The sequence below is a fragment of the Bubalus bubalis genome, chromosome 1, assembly GCF_019923935.1.
Source record: "Bubalus bubalis isolate 160015118507 breed Murrah chromosome 1, NDDB_SH_1, whole genome shotgun sequence".
Taxonomy (NCBI): Eukaryota; Metazoa; Chordata; class Mammalia; order Artiodactyla; family Bovidae; genus Bubalus; species Bubalus bubalis.
The window spans coordinates 119,317,789-119,339,732 of record NC_059157.1 but is presented as its reverse complement, the minus strand read 5'-3'; the positions used below and the strand labels follow the sequence as shown (position 1 = coordinate 119,339,732).

Genomic DNA, 21,944 nt, shown 5'->3' with positions numbered 1-21,944 from the left:
GTGACCTGGTTTAGGCCATTAACCTCTCTGAGTCTCAGATTTTTCATCTGTTTTATTGAGATGATAAGGGTGTCTGTTCTAACTCACCCACAAAGTTGCTCTGATGAAGCGAGATAATGTATATAAACGCATTTGTTTTAATAATATTAAATAGAGCACTACAACATATTCTGATATTATTAATAACCAGTTAAGACAGCTATTTCCAGGACCCTCTTTTAGACTACCTGGTGACAGTCGTTTCTAGCTGTCAATATAGATCAATAACAATATAGATAACAGTACAGGCATCTATGCGTCTATAGGTACATAGATAGATAACAATAAACTTGGTACCTAATCTCTTGTTCTTCTGTTGTCAGACCAGATCCAAACTTTAGGTGTATCTTGGCAGAACTTAGCCAGTCTTCCAAACAGCTAAAATAATAATAATATTGAGAAAGACATATTTAGCAAAATATTTCTGAGATAGTATTTTTCTTTTTGGATACAATTGCTCAAACAACTTACCCAATTTTCTGGAACTGTCCTTCCAAGTTGTCCCAAACATATCTTATTTTCTGCACTTTTATGCATCTCACCTGCAAAAGAAAAGTACTAAGAAATCTCCAGTTTGAGGATCAGTGGATACACACAGTCCAGAGACTAAAGAAGCATTTGTGGAAGAAGCAAAGGGAGAGCCCTAACATACTTAAGATTTTATCCTTTCCTAGCATATCTTATTCTTGGCTATGACAGAAATGGCATTCTTTATTTGAAGTCTTCATTCAGTAAATGTGCACCATGGACTTACTATATAAGTAAAACTCAGCCTCTGCATTCCACTACTTGATAACCTAACAAGGGAAGAAGATATGTTATAAAAAGGGAAAACTATATCATACAGTCAAATTATATACATGTCAAATGAATGCACAATAAAGCAAAAATTATAGGATTGAAATACTGTAGAAATATAGAGGGTAGATGACAGAAGGTGTCATGGAGAAGAAGAATCAGAGCTGCATTCTTAAAGGATTGGAAGAATTTTGTTCAGATGAGAAGATGACATTTCAAGAGGTTTTGTACAATTTAGTTGTGGGGAAAGGCAGGTGAAGGGGGACCTATTCGACAGCAGAATGGAGAAAGAGGCTGGAAGGATGAATAAAGATCAGAGTATGAATTCTCAAATGCTTGGGTAAGTATTTAGAACTTAATTTTGTAAGCAACAGATTTGCAGAATAACCTATGGAAGAGACACTAAAAAAAAGATTAGACTGACAGGTTCTAGAAGTCTGTGAGGACATTATTCAAGAAAATGAACTCTAGGAAATGAGCATCTGAGGGTACTGGCGATGGGAAGGGGAAGAAAGGTTAATGCTATGACATTAGGACTTTCTGTTTCTAATTTTTAAAGCAATTTTACCCATGAATCTGAACTTCCCTTAACTGGTGATCTAATTAAGCACAAAGAGAAACGGTAAGACTGTCATATAGTTATGCAGCATTAGTTGGAGTCAACTAAGGCACTTTTTAAAAACACTGATAAATGCAGATATTGAGCCTAGGTCCCAGAACTTTCCTTTTCAAGACTTCTGCCCCTTCCTCATATTTTATTGAACATGTGTCTTCATTTGTCAGTCCACTTATTTGTTTGATGGAATTAAAGATGGTGGAGAGACTTCCCTGGTGGTCCAGTGGCTAAGATTCTGAGATCCCAATGCAGGGAGCCCAGGTTGATCCCTGGTCAAGGAATTAGATCCCACGTGTCATAACTAAAGACACCAACAAAGATTAAAGATCCCATGTGCTGTAACTAAGACCTGGTGCAGCAAAACAAATAAATTATGCTGTTGTTGTTGTGGTCGAGTTCAACTTTTGTGATCCCATGGTCTGCAACCCACCAGGCTCTCTGTCCACAGGATTTCCCAGGCAAGAATACTGGAGTAGGTTGCCATTTACTTCTCCAAGGGATCTTCCCAACCCAGGGATAGAACCCACATCTCCTGCATTGGCAGGTGAATTATTTACCCCCGAGCTACTAGGGAAGTCCAAATAAATAAATAAATATTTTTTAAAAATTTAAAGATTGTAGAGGCCAAAAATATTCTGAGGCTGTGTCCATGGGATGATTTGGGATGCCTACTTCTCCAGGTTCATGGCCAGCTAACAGGTTAAGCAATCTGTTAGCTGGGTGCTTGACCTTTTTTTGCTTTTGTTTATTTTGGCAATTAAGACAACTGAGTGGTAACAATTGACAGTAGAGAAACTGCTCAGCAATTGATTATATCATTTTTAAAAACTGACCTTGAGCTCATAAAACCAATTTAAATAGTTGCCTACACCTATATAAATTTAAGAGAAAGAAGTCTGTTATAAATATGTTTTAAATGAGGCAACGCCAAAGAATGCTCCAACTACCGCACAGTTGCACTCATCTCACACGCTAGTAAAGTAATGCTCAAAATTCTCCAAGCCAGGCTTCAGCAATACCTGAACCGTGAACTTCCTGATGATCAAGCTGGTTTTAGAAAAGGCAGAGGAACCAGAGATCAAATTGCCAACATCTGCTGGATCATGGAAAAAGCAAGAGAGTTCCAGAAAAACATCTATTTCTGCTTTATTGACTATACCAAAGCCTTTGACTGTGTGGATCACAATAAACTGTGGGAAATTCTGAAAGAGATGGGAATACCAGACCACCTGACCTGCCTCTTGAGAAACCTGTATGCAGGTCAGGAAGCAACAGTTAGAACTGGACATGGAACAACAGACTGGTTCCAAATAGGAAAAGGAGTACGTCAAGGCTGTATATTGTCACCCTGCTTATTTAACTTATATGCAGAGTACATCATGAGAAACGCTGGACTGGAAGAAACACAAGCTGGAATCAAGATTGCCGGGAGAAATATTAATAACCTCAGATATGCAGATGACACCACCCTTATGGCAGAAAGTGAAGAGGAACTCAAAAGCCTCTTGATGAAAGTGAAACTGGAGAGTAAAAAGTTGGCTTAAAGCTCAACATTTAGAAAACGAAGATCATGGCATCTGGTCCCATCACTTCATGGGAAATAGATGGGGAAACAGTGGAAACAGTGTCAGACTTTATCTTTTTGGGCTCCAAAATCACTGCAGGTGGTGACTGCAGCCATGAAATTAAGAGACGCTTACTCCTTGGAAGGAAAGTTATGACCAACCTAGATAGCATATTGAAAAGCAGAGACATTACTTTGCCAACAAAGTCAAGTCTAGTCAAGGCTATGGTTTTTCCTGTGGTCATGTATGGATGTGAGAGTTGGACTGTGAAGAAGGCTGAGCACCGAAGAATTGATGCTTTTGAACTGTGGTGTTGGAGAAGACTCTTGAGAGTTCCTTGAACTAGAAGGAGATCCAACCAGTCCATTCTGAAGGAGATCAGCCCTGGGATTTCTTTGGAAGGAATGATGCTAAAGCTGAAACTCCTGTACTTTGGCCACCTCATGCGAAGAGTTGACTCATTGGAAAAGACTCTGATGCTGGGAAGGATTGGGGGCAGGAGGAGAAGGGGACGACAGAGGATGAGATGGCTGGATGGCATCACTGACTCGATGGACGTGAGTCTGAGTGAACTCTGGGAGTTTGTGATGGACAGGGAGGCCTGGCGTGCTGCGATTCATGGGGTCGCAAAGAGTCGGACACGACTGAGCGACTGAACTGTACTGAAATACGAATGTTAACTAGCCATAATTCAAGTAATACTAATTTAATATGATGGGAAAAGAGTAACCCAAATACATTTGAATGGCAGAATTCAAAAAAGATCATTTTATAGACATAAACTCCCTAGGATATTCTTTGGGGATTAACCTTTATTGTAAGACAAATCCTGTTGCATAGCTTATAATACAGGGCATGATACTCCTAAGAGTTAATATGCACTGAACATCTACTACATACCTGCAACTATATTGATCTTTGCTTTTCTTAATTAATTGAATTTCATCAATTAATATTAGCAGTAGGCATTATCAGAGTTTAATAATTGACTCAAGATTACAGTTTTGAAGGATGAAGATGAGATTTGAACTGAGCTCTGGCTCCAAAATCCATATTCTTTATAATGTTCTATACTGTAAATTAAAGATTGGCACAGTGGAGGATCTGAATTTAACCATTTTATTGAAATATATAGCAGCTGTACAATATTCTGTAAGTTACATGTGTACAATATAGTGACTCACAATTTTTAAAGGTTATATTCCATTTATAGTTACTTTAAAGTATTGACTATATATGAATTTAATCTTGTATTTGGAAGGAAAAAAGATTCACCTTCTCTAGCATCTGCAGGAGCCATAATCGTACTTACCTTTAGGTCTGGCTTTCTTATGGCTCTATTAATGATGCTCTCCTCGTCGGTGATGAAAGGACTGTCAGGATTGAGCCGAAATGCGCTGTTCAAGGCTGACAGGCAGATCCACATTACCTTTTTCCGAGAGTAAGTTTGGAATTCATCCTGAGGAAATAAACACCAAAACTCCCGTGAAGTTAAGGAAGTCATCAGGCTAAAATTCAACCCGAAAAGCATTGTTTTAATATAACTGTGTAAGTTTGCAGAGTTAACAAACCCTCTTGATGGGACTACATGCCTTTGAAAGCTGGTAGATTTAGAGCTTTAAGGGGCAAAGTCTCGTCATCACTTACTGAGGACTCAGAAGGTGAATATGATGCAGTGGCATATGACAGCACTCAAGAGTCACGAGGCAGATGTTCAGGTAAGAACCAGTTTTCCCTATTACCCTCCAACCATGGGGCTACGACCACATACAAATTTCATAGGGAAAAAAAGTCCCAAACAAGCAAGCATTCCAAAGTGTTTCTAAAGGGCTAAGAGACCAGGTGAACTGAACCATCCTCTTATTTTGAGGCTTAACTTCAATGCCACTCCCTTTAACACCTCTTGTGGGGGTGGGTGTGGGGAGGACCGTCCCTATACCAGCTCCAAAAGACTGCCACTGTCCCTCTCTTGTGCTCCCAATTACCTTCTGCCTTACATTCTCTTAGTTCTTCCAGACTATCTTGAAGGTAGGTGCCATATTTTACTGTCACTTACAGCCCATCCACATGGGGAATTTTGATTCACTGAATGAGAATCTGATGAATGGATGAGGAAAGTATGGAAAGTGTGAGCTGAACATGCCCAGGGGTAATTGTCAAGATGCTGGCATAGGCAGCACTGAGGAAGGCATCTTTGTGCATGACCCTAATTGAAGCTGCTTCAGTTTCAGTTCACTGGTGACTCCATCACAGCATGAAACTAGAGGCAGCAGCACTGGATTGAGTAACAGGGACCATGGTGGTCGCTTAGAGACTGATTGATAATAGCAATGGTTATTATCTGAATGGGTAAATGACACACGTAAATTCCACTTGGATGTCTGGTAAACCTCAGGAGCTAGGAAGAATGGCCAGGAAAGTGAAGCCTGGGAAGCAATTTGAGGCCTAGGAATGTAGGTCAGAACCAGAGATTGTCTCCATCACAACCACTGTTGCCATGAAGAGTGAGCTGACTGCAAAAGGCAGTGAGAAGCGTTAGTAATTATTGTAGCTAAGTCTCTTACAATGATTCTCCTCAGGCAAACCCCACCTCCATGCCTTTTTTCCTGCTGTTTCCTCAACCTGGAGTGTGTATCTTTAAGTCTTCCTGGGGCTGGATCCTAACCATCCTTCAGGGTCTGACTCAGAGTTCATGTATGGGAACATTCCTAACTTCTCTGATCTTTCCTCTAAATCATCAGGGTACTTGAGATTCTTACCACATACTACCTCACTGCATCATCCTTTGTCCCCTCACCTTATCACGTCTCTCAGACTGTAGGTAGAAATCATGTCTGATAGATGTCTGTGCTCCAGCCTGGCTTAGCACAGGTTCTGAGAGAGACAACTGGAGAGAGAGAGAGGAGGGAGATGATCAGGGAAGGCAAAGCAAAGGAAGTAGGGAGAACAGAAGAAGGGAGAGGAAGAGAAGAAAGGAGAGGAAAGAGAAGGAAAGAAGAGAAAAGGAGAGGAAATTTTAAAAAGAGAGGAGGGGAGGAATGAAAAACCTTAGTAGAAATTTGAAAGTTAATGAGTTAATATTAAAAACCAGTAAAGTTGGCTATACTTCATTTTTTAACTACTAAATCAAATCATATCTGCATGGAGTTACCTTCACAGCCTAAGAATAACTGAAGGTGGCTACATTTCCAGTACTAAGCCACTGAACTGGGGCATGTTCTAGGTACTGTGGAATATGCCACCAGTTCCCTAGAACACAGCTTGACACAGCTCAGCATCATACAGCTTTGCCTTTGACCACATGAAAGAGTCAAGTGCTCTGTTATGAGAAAAACTTTGTGTTTCCAATAACAGTAATACAACAGTTAATATTTATTGACCACTTATTATGTTTTCAGTTCAGTTCAGTTGCTCAGTCGTGTCCAACTCTTTGCAACCCCATGAATTGCAGCACGCCAGGCCACCCTGTCCATCATCAACCCCCAGAGTTCACTCAAATTCATGTCCATTGAGTCAGTGATGCCATCCAGCCATCTCATCCTCTGTCGTCCCCTTCTCCTCCTGCCCTCAATCCCTCCCAGCATCAGAGTCTTTTCCAATGAGTCAACTCTTTGTACTGGAGTTTCAGCTTTAGCATCATTCCTTCCAAAGAACACCCAGGACTGATCTGCTTTAGGATGGACTGGTTGGATCTCCTTGCAGTCCAAGGGACTCTCAAGAGTCTTCTCCAACACCACAGGTCAAAAGCATCAATTCTTCGGCGCTCAGCTTTTTTCACAGTCCAACTCTCACATCCATACATGACTACTGGAAAAACCATAGCCTTGACTAGACGGACCTTTGCTGGCAAGGTAATGTCTCTGCTTTTGAATATGCTATCTAGGTCGGTCATAACTTTCCTTCCAAGGAGTAAGCATCTTTTAATTTCATGGCTGCATTTAGGCACATATTATGCCACATGTGTATGCTTTCATTTAAAGCTCAAAAACCCTAGGAGGTAGTTACTGTTCATTACCCATTCTACAGGGAGGAAACTAAGTCACAGTTGGTAACCATTAGAGCAGGGATTTGACACCCTCATCCCCCCGACCTTCTGGATCCTGTCTTACCCTTTGCTCTAGTCTATATTTTGTTTAAAAATACAGTTTGATTGAACTGCCTTTTTATACCCAGCCTGAGCTAAGATTGCCAAAGGACAAAGTATCAAACAAAGTATCAATGAAAAACTTGGTAAGAAAGTGTATAATTTTTAGCTAAATAGGAATACAAATTACAAAAATGGCATCAGGATCAGAGACCTCAGACCACCAAGTGAGGACAATTAGGAAGATAAGATCCTCTTGATCCTCTTAAATGAAGCAAAGTGATATTAACTACAAACAATTGTTGTGCCAGTTGTCCTGTTTTAGGTTTACAAATCTCCAAAGCCGGTATTAAAATCTCCATTTTGCACATGAGAAAATTCTCCATCAACAAGGCTAAAAATTGTCCAAGCCAATCTGGTATGGGGAGCAAGAGGCAGCGGAGACCTGAGATCAGGTCTTCTCATGCTAAATCTTGTCTCCTTCCTCTTTGTTTCAACAAGTCATCCAACAGTGTTTGTGCTTCATGTATAAAAGTCACCTTGATTTCTAGACTGTGTATCAAATAGCATCCAGTTGCTCAGAATCTCTGATCTCCTAGCAACAGAGAATCTGACACCCCAAATCAGGCTGTCACCCTCTCGTTCAGTGTGACAGCAAACCAAGCTCTAGACTGTAATCCCTTAAAGGGAAAAGGCAAATCGGAACACTGGAACTCCCAAGCTCTCACGGGCCAGTATTAATCCAATGTACTGACTGCCTATCTTAGTCTAGGCAAGTATAAGGCTGAAATTTTTCTTATTACAGTCTAAAGTATCACTAAATTGAAGATGCTTGGATATAGTTGTCTCTAAGCTCATCCCCTTCCTGTCATCCTCTTTACTCCTGGAGCCTTTTAACTCAAATTCTCTATAATGCAAAGTAGAACTCTATATGCTAAATAAAGATGCCACAGTGACTTTTCCCTTGTTTACTACTCTGTTAAGGACTGTAAAATCATGCATATTTTTAATAACTATAAATGAAAAGTAACCTTCAAAAATTGTATACTTTTTAAAAATGATAATTAAAACAAAAGAAATACACCCAACTTTTTAAGGAGAAAATAAGACAAAGAAAGGGAAGGAAAGTGTGTCACTGTGGAGTGGTCACCCTGGGTGAGCTCATAACTTCTCTCCATTTTCAACTTGGTGTTGTCCAGTATGGAAAGGGCATGGGTTCCTTCATGAGATCAAATCTCAGTTCCAAACCAAATTGAAAAATCATCGCCACTCTCTGAACTTAATTTTCATTATCCAGGAAGTGGGAGTGATAATACACATTTCATGGATGTTTTCAGAATTAAAGGCATAATGTATGTGACCCAGGCTGAGTCTGGCCTATAGCTGATGTGACAAATGTTGGTTGGGTGCAGTGCTGTACCTCATTTCCATAGTATGTTGTTCCTGAGATTTTCTATAACTAGAAACTTATTTTCCCTTTAAAAAAAATTTAGAATCTCTAACAGTCTATTTCTCCTTTCTGGAAAAGAAGTATGTTTACCTAGAAATGGCTATTTCCTCTTCAATCTGTTTCCCAGCTCTCTCATGAACTTACTGAGCTATAAAATCCTTAAATACACTGGAAGACCTACCACTTTAAATAATTGCTTTGTAATACATATAATCCAGATTGTTTGCCTGGCAAATCTAGGTGTTTTAATGCTCGAGCATCATCTTTACCTCCTCTTCACCAAGAGAATGAATCAGACCAGTCTAGTCCTTGAACTCTAAAAGAATAAGATTTAAAATAACTTGAGTGGATTTCAAAGAAGGAATGTACACAGAAGACTTAGGTTTGACCTGGACAGAAAGAGAAGCAAACCTGGACAATTCTTATCTTCTGTGGACTTGCACTTTCTGAACCTTGGAAATACCAGACTAACTTTTATATTGAATGAAGTGAGTGACCTTGCTTATCTCTTTCCAACCTTTTGCTGTAAGCACCTCATCTCTTGGAATTTAAGTAACAGTGTAATGGTCACTTCAAGTTCAGGCTTATCCTCTTGTGTAGAAGTTCACTTCACAAAATACAGTACCTCTAAGATGGCCTTAAAAGAAAAATGTTACCCATTGCAAAATTTCAAAGAGGTAGTAGGAAATCAGTATTTTTCATTTGGGGTTATATATATTACCTTGGATCTGAGTGAGGTAACAGCAAGATTCCCGTGTGCTCCGTGGTCTCCTCAGGGGCCCTAAGGAGACCTAGGACCATTGTCCTGACATGGCAGTAAGTCCTCTGTACTGAACCTCCTGTCTTGGTAGGAGGCAGGCTGTCCTTTGTTACCAGCTACTGTCCTCTAGGATCTTTCTCCCTATCTTCTCTATTTTGCCCCAGTGGCCTTCAAGGTTTCACTTTCTGTTTTGTTTGGTTTGCTAGCTTCTATTCTAATGATTTTGGTTCTCTTTTTTCTTTTTCTGGTAAGTAATTACTCTTGGAATATGGGAAGTTCACTCTCTAAGGGCAGTCTCCTGGAATTTCTGCTGGTCTTCCATATAAGAACTATGGACCTGAGTTCTGCAAGTATTTGTCTTGCTGGACTACAGTTACTTGGGATGATTTATAATAAAATTGGCCAACATGGGGCTTCTTTGAAATTCCTAAATTAGTTTCCCTATGCAGGGCTTCCTGGTGACACAGATGGTAAAGAATCCATCTGCAATGCAGGATACCTGGGTTAGATCACTGGGTAGGGAAGATCCCCTGGAGAAGGAAATGGTTACCCCCTCCAGTATTCTTGCCTGGAGAATTCCATTGACAGAGGAGCCTTGTGGATTACAGTCCATGGGGTCTCAAAGAGTCCGACACGACTCAGTGACTAACACTTTCATTTTCACCCATGCAGTCAATTAGAAAAATGTAAAGCAAAAATGGAAGCATATCTCAACAGGCATTTTTGAGGACTCGGGAAACATAATAATTAATCCATTTCCCTCAGAGAAACTGCTCACAATTCTGTCGAAGGATTTCAGAACTGCAAATTCCTCTGAGGCTTCTGAGAGCTCTTTCTCTCTCTGCTCCTCTCTGTTCCTCTGAAGATTCACCACAATGTTTTCCTTGCTCTCCACATCTCTCTGAACTTTCTTTTTATAGCATTGTTGATTGATTATTACAACAATAATTGTAAGGACCTAATGAAAATGTCTATGACCATTGTGGTCATTTTGAATTAATGGCCCTAATTCTGACCCCAAGGGAACAAAAGTCCTCAGAGGAGTTGTGCATTTCTCCCTCTGTTTCTTTGAGATATAAATGTTCTACCTCATCTTCTCAGGGAACGTCTGTCTAGACCATCTCCAATTCATAAGACTGAAAAAAATGGAAAAGAGGTCTTTTAACTCAAACTGCTAAAAGGACTCTCTGGCCCAAACAGTCTCCTTAAAATTGCTTGTCAAGAGCAAATGCAAATCTTATAAGTCTTCCCCACACATAAAAGACTTCAGCCATCTGAGCAAGCAGATATAATTTGTTCCAACTGTTATTTATAAACTAGTGAGCTTTTTTTTTTAATTATTGTACCTGATTCATGACTAAAGTTCTAAAATTCAAGCTATGAGATCTCTAAACTCTCTAAAATCATATACCTTCTGCATGATCACCTCTCTTTCTCCTCTGTGGGACATGGCTTTCTGGGAATGAGTCTCCCCAGTGCCAAGGGGGTTAATACTAATGTCAAATAACCCAAGTGGTTGATCATCAATGCTTTCTAAAGAAACATGTCTATCAGAAGGGAGAAATTTGGAGAACTGTGAATAGAAAACCAAAATGGAGTCAGTATTGCTAAGAGAGCACTCTTAAATGGAGCTAGGAGACTATTAAGGCAGTGTGACGTATGCACCTTTAACCCTGGATGAAATCTGACTTTTTGGTCTGATGAAGTCATCCACAACACCTGCCACAAATTCAAAATACTTATCAGACCTTTACCCTAAGATAACTTACATCAGTCTATTCATTTATCAGACCTCTACCCAGAAACAACTGTGATTTCTTAAGAACAGACATGTTCTGACTTGTGTCAGAGTCAATCACAATTGTCCCCAGGGAACAGTGATGACTTTTTATTCTTATTACCCCTCAATCTCTCTTTCCCAGAACACTTTTTCAGGGTACCCAAATCTGTCTCCAGAATTGCAATTCTTGAGACTTTAAATAGGCTGTATCCATGTTTATATGCAAACAAACAAACAAACAAACAACAACAACAACAACAACAAACCCACAGAAATCCTTAACAACTCACCATAAATTTTGTTTTCACTGCTTACAGCTCTGGAACCATGAGCCTTTCTTTTAACTTCTCTATGTCTCCATTTGCAAAATAGGGAAAAAATAATCTCTACCAGTAAGGACCAAATAAGACAACATGTATGCAAATACTTTGCAAATCATAAGTCACAATATAAATAGTCCTATCTTATAAAAGATAGTAGCCTCAAGACTATTTGCCTTAACAAAAATTCATCTCAGAGAGGCCAGCTTATGAAATTTCAGGCATTTCTGGCTAGATTCTTAACCAAAAAGTAGTTTAAAGTAGGGGGATGCTAAGTCACTTCAGTCGTGTCCAACTCTGTGTGACCCCATAGATGGCAGCCATCACGTCCCTGGGATTCTCCAGGCAAGAACACTGGAGTGGGTTGCCATTTCCTTCTCCAATGCATGAAAGTGAAGTTGCTCAGTTGTGTCCGACTCTTAGCGACCCCATGGACTGCAGCCTACCAGGCTCCTCCATCCATGGGATTTTCTAGGCAAAGTACTGGATTGGGGTGCCATTGCCTTAGAAAGTAGGGGGATGGGGAAACAGAATTCAGAGAAAGGAATGCATAAAAGAAGCATAATACTATCTCCTCTTACTTTCTCAATCATGGTATTTCAAACTTTACTGTCGTGACAAAGTTTTGGTAGAATCTGTGAAACCATTTATTGCAGGTTCAACTCATTTATTTAATTTAATTAAATAATTATTGAGCACCTGCTGTGGCCACGAGCTAGGTGCTACACACAATGAAAAGCCATGGCCACCGTCTCCAAAAAACTTCTAGTCTAAAAGGAGAAAAAGCTATAAAAAGAACTATAACATAGTGGGGGAAGCTCTGGGCTTAGAGATTAGGAACTCAGGTTCAACTTCTTTATCCATGTGACCCCCTTTACCTGGACCATTCCCCATGTGCTCCTCCCCATCAGCCACCATTACCTTTTAATGTTTATCATCCTCTGATGCTCGGAAAAGTCTTTCCTGGTTTTTTTGACTTGGTCAATTCCTTACCTACAATCCTATGATAACCATGAAACTTTCCTAAGTATTATGTTGGCCAGTAAGTTCATTCAAGTTTTTTCATAAGATGTAACAGAAAAACTCAAATGAACTTTTTGGCCAACCCAATAAAACTTGTAACTGTTGGATTTTTGCATTTATTTGTATAGTGATCTGATGAATTCTGTAAAGAACCTTGATTTTACTATAATACTTCCTGCTCCTTGCCCTGCCCATGAGCTAGCACTATGGTTGACATACAACCTGTGCTCATCAAATTTATAAAAGGAGGAGGAAAGGAAAGAGACAAAAAGGAAGGGAGAGGGAAATCCTGACTGACATTTACCAGGTTGCAAAGTTATTGTCCTCTCTGTATCCTCATCTCTAAGATAAAAATGATAATGCCATTTTCCAGGGCTGTTGTGAGAATTAGGCGGATGCATGTTGATGTGTGGCAAAACCAATACAATATTGTAAAGTGAAAAATAATAATAAAGAAAAAAAAGAAAAGCTTCCCAAAGGAGGTAGTACTTATGAATCTTTTATAAGAGAATATGTATAAAGTATTTGCCTAACATAAAAAAAAATAGCATAATCAAGGAGATGCTGTTTTGTAAAATGTAAAGAGAATTGCACTGTAATAGAAGGCAGACTTCAGAAAGCATTATAGCAATGAGACTTGAAAATACAGAGCTAAAAAAGAATGAAGGAAAGGTGATTAATTTCTTCCAGACTTAGGACAGAGAATGGATCAACAAAGATTGAATAGACAAGGTGATTTATGGCCCAGGAATGAGTAGGTTTAATAAGTAGAGATAGAACACCTACTCTCTGTGTTTACTGTATAGAGAATGTCGGGATGAGTGCATGCAAGTGTAAATGAGTTGAGTCCTCTCCAGAATGTCACTCAGTAAGAAGAGGGATTGCTATCTGTTTTGTTCATAGCTGTATTCCCAGTGTCTATAACAATGCCTGGTAGACGATTGGTACTTGCTCAACAAATAATGAATGAACAAATAAGTGAAAGAATGCATGGAGGAAATAGGGAATATCAGAAGAAATGCATGAGTAAAATCATGGACAAATTATCTGGTTACCTTAGAAAACGTTGCTGATGTGGGGAGCCTGGGTTTGGAGAGAGGAGGCTGGAGAGGAAGAGGGAGGGGAGGAAATAAGGGATCCAGGAAACATCATCACACATGCTAGTGGCTGATGAGCATCTGGGGGTCTGGTGGACCGCAGGTGTCATTTGCATGGCTGATTTGTGGGATTTTGAAGTTTTCAAATTAAAGCCCCTACCTTTGACATCTTTAGGTGAAACTGAAGGGAAAATGTTCCCCCATGAAAACATAGAAGTGATATGCCTAGAGTCAGGCCTAATAGTCAATCATCACAAAGTTTTCTGCACATTGTCTTTGGCAACATGTGACATACAATGACAATGAAGGAAAAAACTTATTTGTGATTATAATAGAGATAAAAACTACGGAAATCATCAGGATCATCTAAATTCAAAACACCAATGAATGTAAATCATGTTATTTGCATAGAAATGTGGCATTGATACAAATATTGGTTAAAATTCAGGAGTAGATGGATAATGAATAAAATGCCACTTTTAAAATTATAAAATAGAAATGTAATTACTCTTATCATTTGGAAAAAATCTCACTCTTTGAGGCACTTAATAAGAGGAGGGGAACAGAAAATAAACTAGGTGCTAAAGACTTCCAGCCAGTATATCACGTTTACTTTTTTTTTTTCCAGTTAAAAAAATGACTACCTAATCAGTATCTAGGATAATGATCTGTAATCTTACCAGTGTGAGATTGATGATAAATACCAAGTACTGATTTTTTAATAACACAAAAAAACAGACATACAACACATTTTCAGGTAGGAGTCATCCAGGCTTCCTTACTGGGAAATCTTTACTGTTCAGCTATTATAATATAATTCAAATAATATCTTTCTTAAAGTGTCATTTTAATGCAAATAACCCAACAGCAGACTTTTAAACTTCTGGCTCCCAAAGCTTATTTTTATCTAAGACTCACATAGTAGAAGTGTTTGAAATAATTGAGTTCTTCTCTAATTACATAAAGACTAATTTAGCACCTCATTTATTTGGAGAGCCTCTGGCATAGCAAATCCATTTAAAATGACTCACAAGAGCAGGTAATTAAAAATTAAGGTTGAAATCAAGATGAAAAAGGCAAGATTGAAGGTGGTTTCAACGGCTCTGATTAGTTGAAGAGGACAGTGAAATGAGAGAAAGCCTTTCAAAGAGTTAGGGGTGGAGTGACGGAATACAGTTTCCTGAGGCACCCGTGCCTTTTTGGACTTTCCACTCTATGTTCAGTTGCAAAGCCAACACGCAACTAGGAGAAGGGACCTGATTGAGTGTAGATGAGTGTTGGGGATTCCTAGCTAAAGGGTATTTTCCTCATGTATTCTGTCCTACAAGGAAATGCTTATGGCTAGTAAGGGAAGGCAGAGAAGGCAATGTCACCCCACTCCAGTACTCTTGCCTGGAAAATCCCATGGATGGAGGAGCCTGGTAGGCTGCAGTCCATGGGGTCGCTGAGGGTCTGACATGACTGAGCGACTTCACTTTCACTTTTCACTTTCATGCATTGGAGAAGGAAATGGCAACCCACTCCAGTGTTCTTGCCTGGAGAATCCCAGGGACGGGGCATCCTGGTGGGCTGCCGTCTATGGGGTCGCACAGAGTCGGACACGACTGAAGCGACTTAGCAGCAGCAGCAGCAGCAGCAGCAGTAAGGGAAGGACATAGCACCCAGATGAGCAAGACCATTATATGTAGATGCATCTAGGCTACAGCAAGCCCTTTTGTTCAGTAAGCCTGTAAAGTTGCTGGATAAAAAACACATACACACATAAATTGGTTCACAGTGCTTTTCAGGTCTACTAAATCCTTCTACATCTCTGTATAATCATTCTATTAATTTTTTAGTGTTTGATATTGAAACTCTAACTAAAAATCTAAATTTATCTACTTTTTAAAAATTGTAATATATAGTGGAAATATATTCTGTATATTTTGTACTATAACTTTATTCTGTATTTTCCAATTCTCCTGTAAATGTGTTATCATATTTTCATAATTTAAAAAGTAAAAAAGAAAGAGAAAAAAGTATACACAGACACACAAAACAATCTTTGATAATGACCAAAGATCATTTACAATTTGTAAATGAGAGTGATCAAACCATTTACATTTTGTAAATGGCTTTTACAAATGTAATCTCACTTCATCCTCACACCAACCCAAGAGAGAACACATGCTTTCACTAGTTCCATTTTACAAAAAGAGAGACTGAGGTCCCAAAAGGTTAAGTAACAAACCTAAGGTGTCACTCCCTACTTTGACATCCACTACAATCATAATTTTAAAAGGAATACCCTATGAATCAGATTTTCTTAATGAAATCACATCACATACAAATTATTAAATTTGTGGTAAATAACTGTAAGGCTAAGATGGATCCGGAGGCTGGACCTCTAGCCACCACCTGCCTTGTGCTCATCTCCCCACAGCCATCCCATATCAAGATGTTCAGGAGAAAAGGCTGCCAGGTAGAGAACCAGGGACACACTCACCGTTGTCCTCAGCAACACAACATCTGCCTCTTGCAAGGAGCACGGGATGCAATTTGCCCACACGTGCCAAGCGGGTTTCCAGTAAAACACCAAGGGAAGGATCCCAAAGGAGAAAATGGATCCAGCAAGGCAGAGGGTTTTCCGGCAACTCTGAGTCTGGTAGCCAAATATCTCCTGGGGCAAAACCAAAATAAATCCAAATATTAGTTAAGCACAATAAACAACAAATGAACAAGCTGGAATTTTGCTGATGAAACTGGTGGGGGGACATGCAGAGTGTGAAGAAACTGAAGAGGTTGAGGGGAGAACAGAAGAACGGAGTGAGGGCTTGAGAAAGTGGAGAAAGATCCCTGACAAAATTCTTCATAAGCTGTGATTTCAGACTTCCAAGAAGTTGTATTCCAACTGGGGAAATTCGATTTTTACAATTTCAGCATCTGGCTACCCTGAGCCAAACACTATACTACATGATACATCACCTTCTTTAAGTCTCCCAAGCATCCTCTGAATAGGATAATATGACCCTCACTTCATAAATGATGAGGCTGAGCTCAGAAAGGCTGAATGTAATGATTTGTCCAAGGTCACGGAGCTGGCAAGTTCTGCTGTCAAGATTCAAACCCAGATTCATCAGCCTTCTAGTCTTGAACTTGATCTACAACCTTCACAGATGTGACCATGAGCCATGTGTGAGACAGCAGCAGTGAATGATTTCCCTAGCTGAGACCAGCAGCTTTGTAGGAAGAGCAGGGATGGAACGGGGGGAGCTGGAACCAGGCCTTGAGTTCAAAGTCAGGATTTGGTGAAACTGTTTGACAATGAACAACTAAATCTCAGCTTGCCTTTGGGGATTTGGGGTAAAGACAACTAGGCCTTTCCACCCTTCTCTCTTGTTTAGTAGCAAAAAGAATTTTGTATTAAGGGGGGAAAAACCATATAACTTATTTCAACTCCTGCTTATTGAGCAGCTGCTATGTGCCATGAGGGGAATAGAAGATCATGGAGAATGCAAAGATTAACAAGGTAAGAGTCTGACCTCTAATAAATTTATAATCTGGACAAACTTTTTCCTTCCAAGGAAAGCCTGGGACAGAACAGAAAACCACCCCTGAAGTTTATGGTCTCTATGCCACAGCGATAGCCCACAAAGCCATAGGTATATCACATATTAAGTCTAATAACTAAGGTTGAGAGGAAGGAGCATGTCTGATTTAAAAGCACATTCTCTGGTTCAAAGCCTAGTCTTTGGTTTACTGGGTGTGAGGTTGAACAAGTAAGTTAACCTTTTAATTTCTTGCCTTGTCATCCATAAAATGAGGGTGGTGACGGCACCCACTTCCCAGGGTTGCTGTGAAGTTTAAATGAGTTACTATGTGATTCATGGGGTCGCAAAGAGTCGGACACTACTGAGCGACTGATCTGATCTGATCTGATGTAAAAGTGCTAACATGAGTAATTACTGCTGCTGCTGCTACATTACCATTTCCTGGAATATAGACCCAAAATTCGATTGGAAATTTGACATAGCTTACAGGCATTTAGAGCTAAGAATTCTTGGTATCAACTGTTCTACTTTTGTTAGAATTGCCTGGTAGGAAAAAAGGGGATGTGGAACATGCAACTTTAAATCCTCCAACTTTCCTGTCTCAACTTGATAAAGATATATTAGCAGGAAAGTTCTGTGATCCTTGGCTGAAAGCTGCTTGCAGGTGTAATTACTGGGTTCCTTTCTCTTATTTAGCAGTGCACACAGGTGCTGATAGCTTCCTTAGGTAGTGTTCACCTCTGGAATGCCTTTGATAAAATGTTCACCTCACTGCAGAAATACAAGCTCTTGACTGACTTTGCAAAGTAGAATGTCTATCCTGACATAAATACTCTTCTGTCCCACACTCCAGTTGTCGCTCCCCAGATGCCAAATCTGAAATGTTTGTATACCCTCACCACACTGGAAGCAATGCTTTGTTGGCATACCAATTCTGTTGGCAGTGTACCAATTCTAAATTCCAGACCTGTCCTGAGTCCATCCCACCATCTCTTTCCATGTGCTTTTTTTACATTCCTACACTGTGGAACAGGTCAACTCTACCCACCCTTCCCACCCAGCCACTTTTTCACCTTTTTTAAAATATTACATTTAATTGCTTTCTTATCTTGCCATTCAACTAAGCCCCTGGTTAATTATGCTGAAGCTATGCCAGTTCTGTCCCTAATACAAGCACGAATCTCCCTATCACTGTGCGTTCTTTTACAGGCTATTCAGTGAAAGCTTTCTGTAGTTTCCCAAGTGTCTTCATGTTCATTATCAAAGTAACGCAAGAATAATGTCCTTCAATTTCCAGCTAAGAAAACTAGAGTTTAAAATGAGTATAGTAATAGTTTTTATTAGCAACTAATGATTTGGGAACAATGACGGTAGCTAACATTGATGGAGCACTAAAAAACCTTTCATCATGCGCTTTACACACACTTTGATCTCAATGAAAAAGATATAAATAAAGTTTCCAATGCACAATGTTCATAAGTAACTCAGAACTGAGCTTCAAGTCCAGATCTAGGCAGCACACTGAAGGTAAATGTGAACTGACCATTTCTACTCTAATGCCTTTCTTCATTTTGCTTTTAAGTTCAATTTAAGAAAAAAAATTTAAGTGTACAGCAAATTGCAGGCATTGCAGGGACTATTCATAGATACTGGGTTTAAAATGGTAAAAATGTGTACAGTGTGGTTTCTTATCAACCCATAGCAATTTCCTTCCTGCATTACAGAGTGCATTCCATGTCTCTGAAAATGCTTGAGGGAACAGTTCCTACTACCCTGCACTCCACCCACACTTTGCCCCACAAAAAAAGAGTCCATCAGACCAAAAAAAAAAAAAAAATGTTGGGCAAGTGTCCCCAAAATACTACCCTCTTGGCAGTCTATTTGCATTACAGAATAGCAAGCTGTCCCTTTCTTCATCCGCCTCCAACCCACAGATTCTTCTCCTCCCCCTGTCCCAGGGCATCTACGTCCTTTTACTCCTAAGGACCAAAAGTCAGACTTCTAGGTGTATAGGCCTTCTCCCTTCTCCCCTGTACTCAAGAAGTCAAACTATGTTCCCTGAAAGTGAAAAGTGTGAGTTCCTCAGTAGTGGCTGACTCTTTACAACTCTATAAACTGTATCCTGCCAGGCTCCTTTGCCCGTGGAATTCTCCAGGCAAGAAGACTGGAGTGGGATGCCATTCCCTTCTCCAGGAGATCTTCCTGACCCAGGGATCAAACTGAGTCTCCTGCATTGCAGGCAGATTCTTTACTATGTGAGCCACCAAGGAAGCCCCAAGCAATGATCTAAATCACCTTGGCCAACAGAACTCCTTAAGAGTCTACAGATCTTCTCCTCAGAAATACACATACATAAATTTCTCCATAGAGATTCAGGGGGTTCCCAGAGTCTAGAAAAGACCCTGCCCTAGAGGGCTAAGTCTAAATCAAGGCTGATCTTACAGAATTTACACTCTGTATGTGAACTTGGGACCTGATACTAGGCAAGCACTTAGTGAAAGGAGAAGTCTGAGGACAGGATCTCATGGAAATGCAGGGGAGGGTGAGAGGGTGGCCACCAAAGCAGAGCACTGGCTGACTCCAAGAAGCTCCGTGAGGTGATCTGATCACATGGGGGCCACTGAGTCCTGAGAATGGCTGTCAGCCTTCTAAACCCAGAGACTGACAGGAGAACGGTTCCCAGAGAAGTCTCCAGTTAAACAGATCCCAGAGACAGGGTTGTCATGAGAGAGAGAGAGAGATATATGTACCTGTCACACGGACCAGAGAAATACATGTGTGGGTGTTAAGAGTTTGCTGTCTTTCCAATGGCACCATCTCCACAATTGTGATTATCCTGCTGGTGGAGCCATATGCAAACATAGCACTTAAACTGGGCTCTGGAATCTTCTCTCACCCTGACTAACATGCTTTCTTTAAATATATTTGATCAATTACAATCAGATCCTGTTGGCCTGGGAGCCATTTATTCTCCTTAAGACAATTTTGCTTTTCTCTTCTAGCTTCATTAAATATTGGAAAGTTAAAGTGATTCATTTTTTAAAAGCACTTTCCTAAAGATAATCTCTTTTCCCTTATTTTCAAATGTTTCACATGAAGAGAATGTTTTGTTACATTTCCAAGCAGTACAATAAGTTGTGCTAAAACAACACGGTTTAACTCCCTGCTGATCTTAACCACACATTCTATTCAAATTTCTGCCTGGGTTGTTTCCTGTTTGCCATTCTTTAGTGCTAAAAAATGATTTCCTAAGTGTCCCCTAAATTTATTTAACTTCTCCATTCAGGTGAGAAATTCTCAACCTGAATGACCTAATCTTAAACTGGAGGCTCAAAAAGAATGGCCTGCAGAAAGGTTTCTTGTTGGCCAGGTAAGAATTTCTTAAAACTTTAAATTGGTGCCCCAGTTATTTTCACATAGAAGTTCTACTTTTTCTTTAAAATTAAATGAGAAGTTGTGACCATCCTGTACTCATATTCTTGCATTGGAAGAATCAACTGGGGACTAAAAAGATGACACAAATGAACTTATTTACAAAACAGAAACAGACTCACAGACACAGAGAACAAACTTATGGTTATCAAAAGGGAAAGGTGCGGGAGGAACGATAAATGAGGCGGCTGGGAGGAGCAACCCCACATCCAAGGAGCCGTGGCTGCACGGGCACAGGAGGGCCTAGAGGAGCTATCCCACATGGAAGGTCAGGAAGGGAGGCGGTGAGGAGATACTCCTCGTCCAAGGTAAGGAGCAGTGGCTGCGCTTTGCTGGAGTAGCCGTGAAGAGATACCCCATGCCCAAGGTAGGAGAAACCCAAGTAAGACGGTAGGTGTTCCAAGAGGGCATCAGAGGGCAGACACACTGAAACCATACTCACAGAAAACTAGTCAATCTAATCACACTAGGACCACTCAATGTCTAACTCAATGAAACTAAGCCATGCCCGTGGGGTGGGTCATGGCGGAGAGATCTGACAGAATGTGGTCCACTGGAGAAGGAAATGGCAAACCACTTCAGTATTCTTGCCTTGAGAACCCCATGAACACTACGAAAAGGCAAAATGATAGGATACTGAAAGAGAAACTCCCCAGATCAGTAGGGGCCCAATATGCTACTGGAGATCAGTGGAGAAATAACTCCAGAAAGAATGAAGGGATGGAGCCAAAGCAAAAATAATACCCAGTTGTGGATGTGACTGGTGATAGAAGCAAGGTCCGATGCTGTAAAGAGCAATATTGCATAGGAACCTGGAATGTCAGGTCCATGAATCAAGGCAAATTGGAAGTGGTCAAACAAGAGATGGCAAGAGTGAATGTCGACATTCTAGGAATCAGCAAACTAAAATGGACTGGAATGGGTGAATTTGACTCAGATGACCATTATGTCTACTACTGTGGGCAGGAATCCCTCAGAAGAAATGGAGTAGCCATCATGGTCAACAAAAGAGTCCGAAATGCAGTATTTGGATGCAATCTCAAAAATGACAGAATGATCTCTGTTCGTTTCCAAGGCAAACCATTCAATAGCACAGTAATCCAAGTCTATGCCCCAACCAGTAATGCTGAAGAAGCTGAAGCTGAACGGTTCTATGAAGACCTACAAGACCTTTTAGAACTAACACCCAAACAAGATGTCCTTTTCATTATAGGGGACTGGAATGCAAAAGTAGGAAGTCAAGAAACACCTGGAGTAACAGGCAAATTTGGCCTTGCAATACGGAATGAAGCAGGGCAAAGGCTAATAGAGTTTTGCCAAGAAAATGCACTGATCATAACAAACACCCTCTTCCAACAACACAAGAGAAGACTCTACACATGGACATCACCAGATGGTCAACACCGAAATCAGATTGATTATATTCTTTGCAGCCAAAGATGGAGAAGCT

General features: G+C 40.2%; 1 protein-coding gene across 2 annotated transcripts in view; it reads right to left on the bottom strand.

The window, feature by feature from the left end:
• Positions 1 to 21,944, bottom strand: part of ATP13A4 (ATPase 13A4) — a 128,019-nt gene that overhangs the window by 66,281 nt on the left and 39,794 nt on the right. For both annotated transcript variants that reach the window (XM_006059758.4, XM_025286361.3), the window contains exons 2-5: positions 16,018 to 16,191; positions 4,331 to 4,477; positions 511 to 581; positions 337 to 417 (exon numbers count right to left, since the gene is read on the bottom strand). In XM_006059758.4, the coding sequence (XP_006059820.3) occupies positions 337 to 417; positions 511 to 581; positions 4,331 to 4,477; positions 16,018 to 16,191 (473 nt within the window). The remainder of the gene's footprint in view (positions 1 to 336; positions 418 to 510; positions 582 to 4,330; positions 4,478 to 16,017; positions 16,192 to 21,944) is intronic.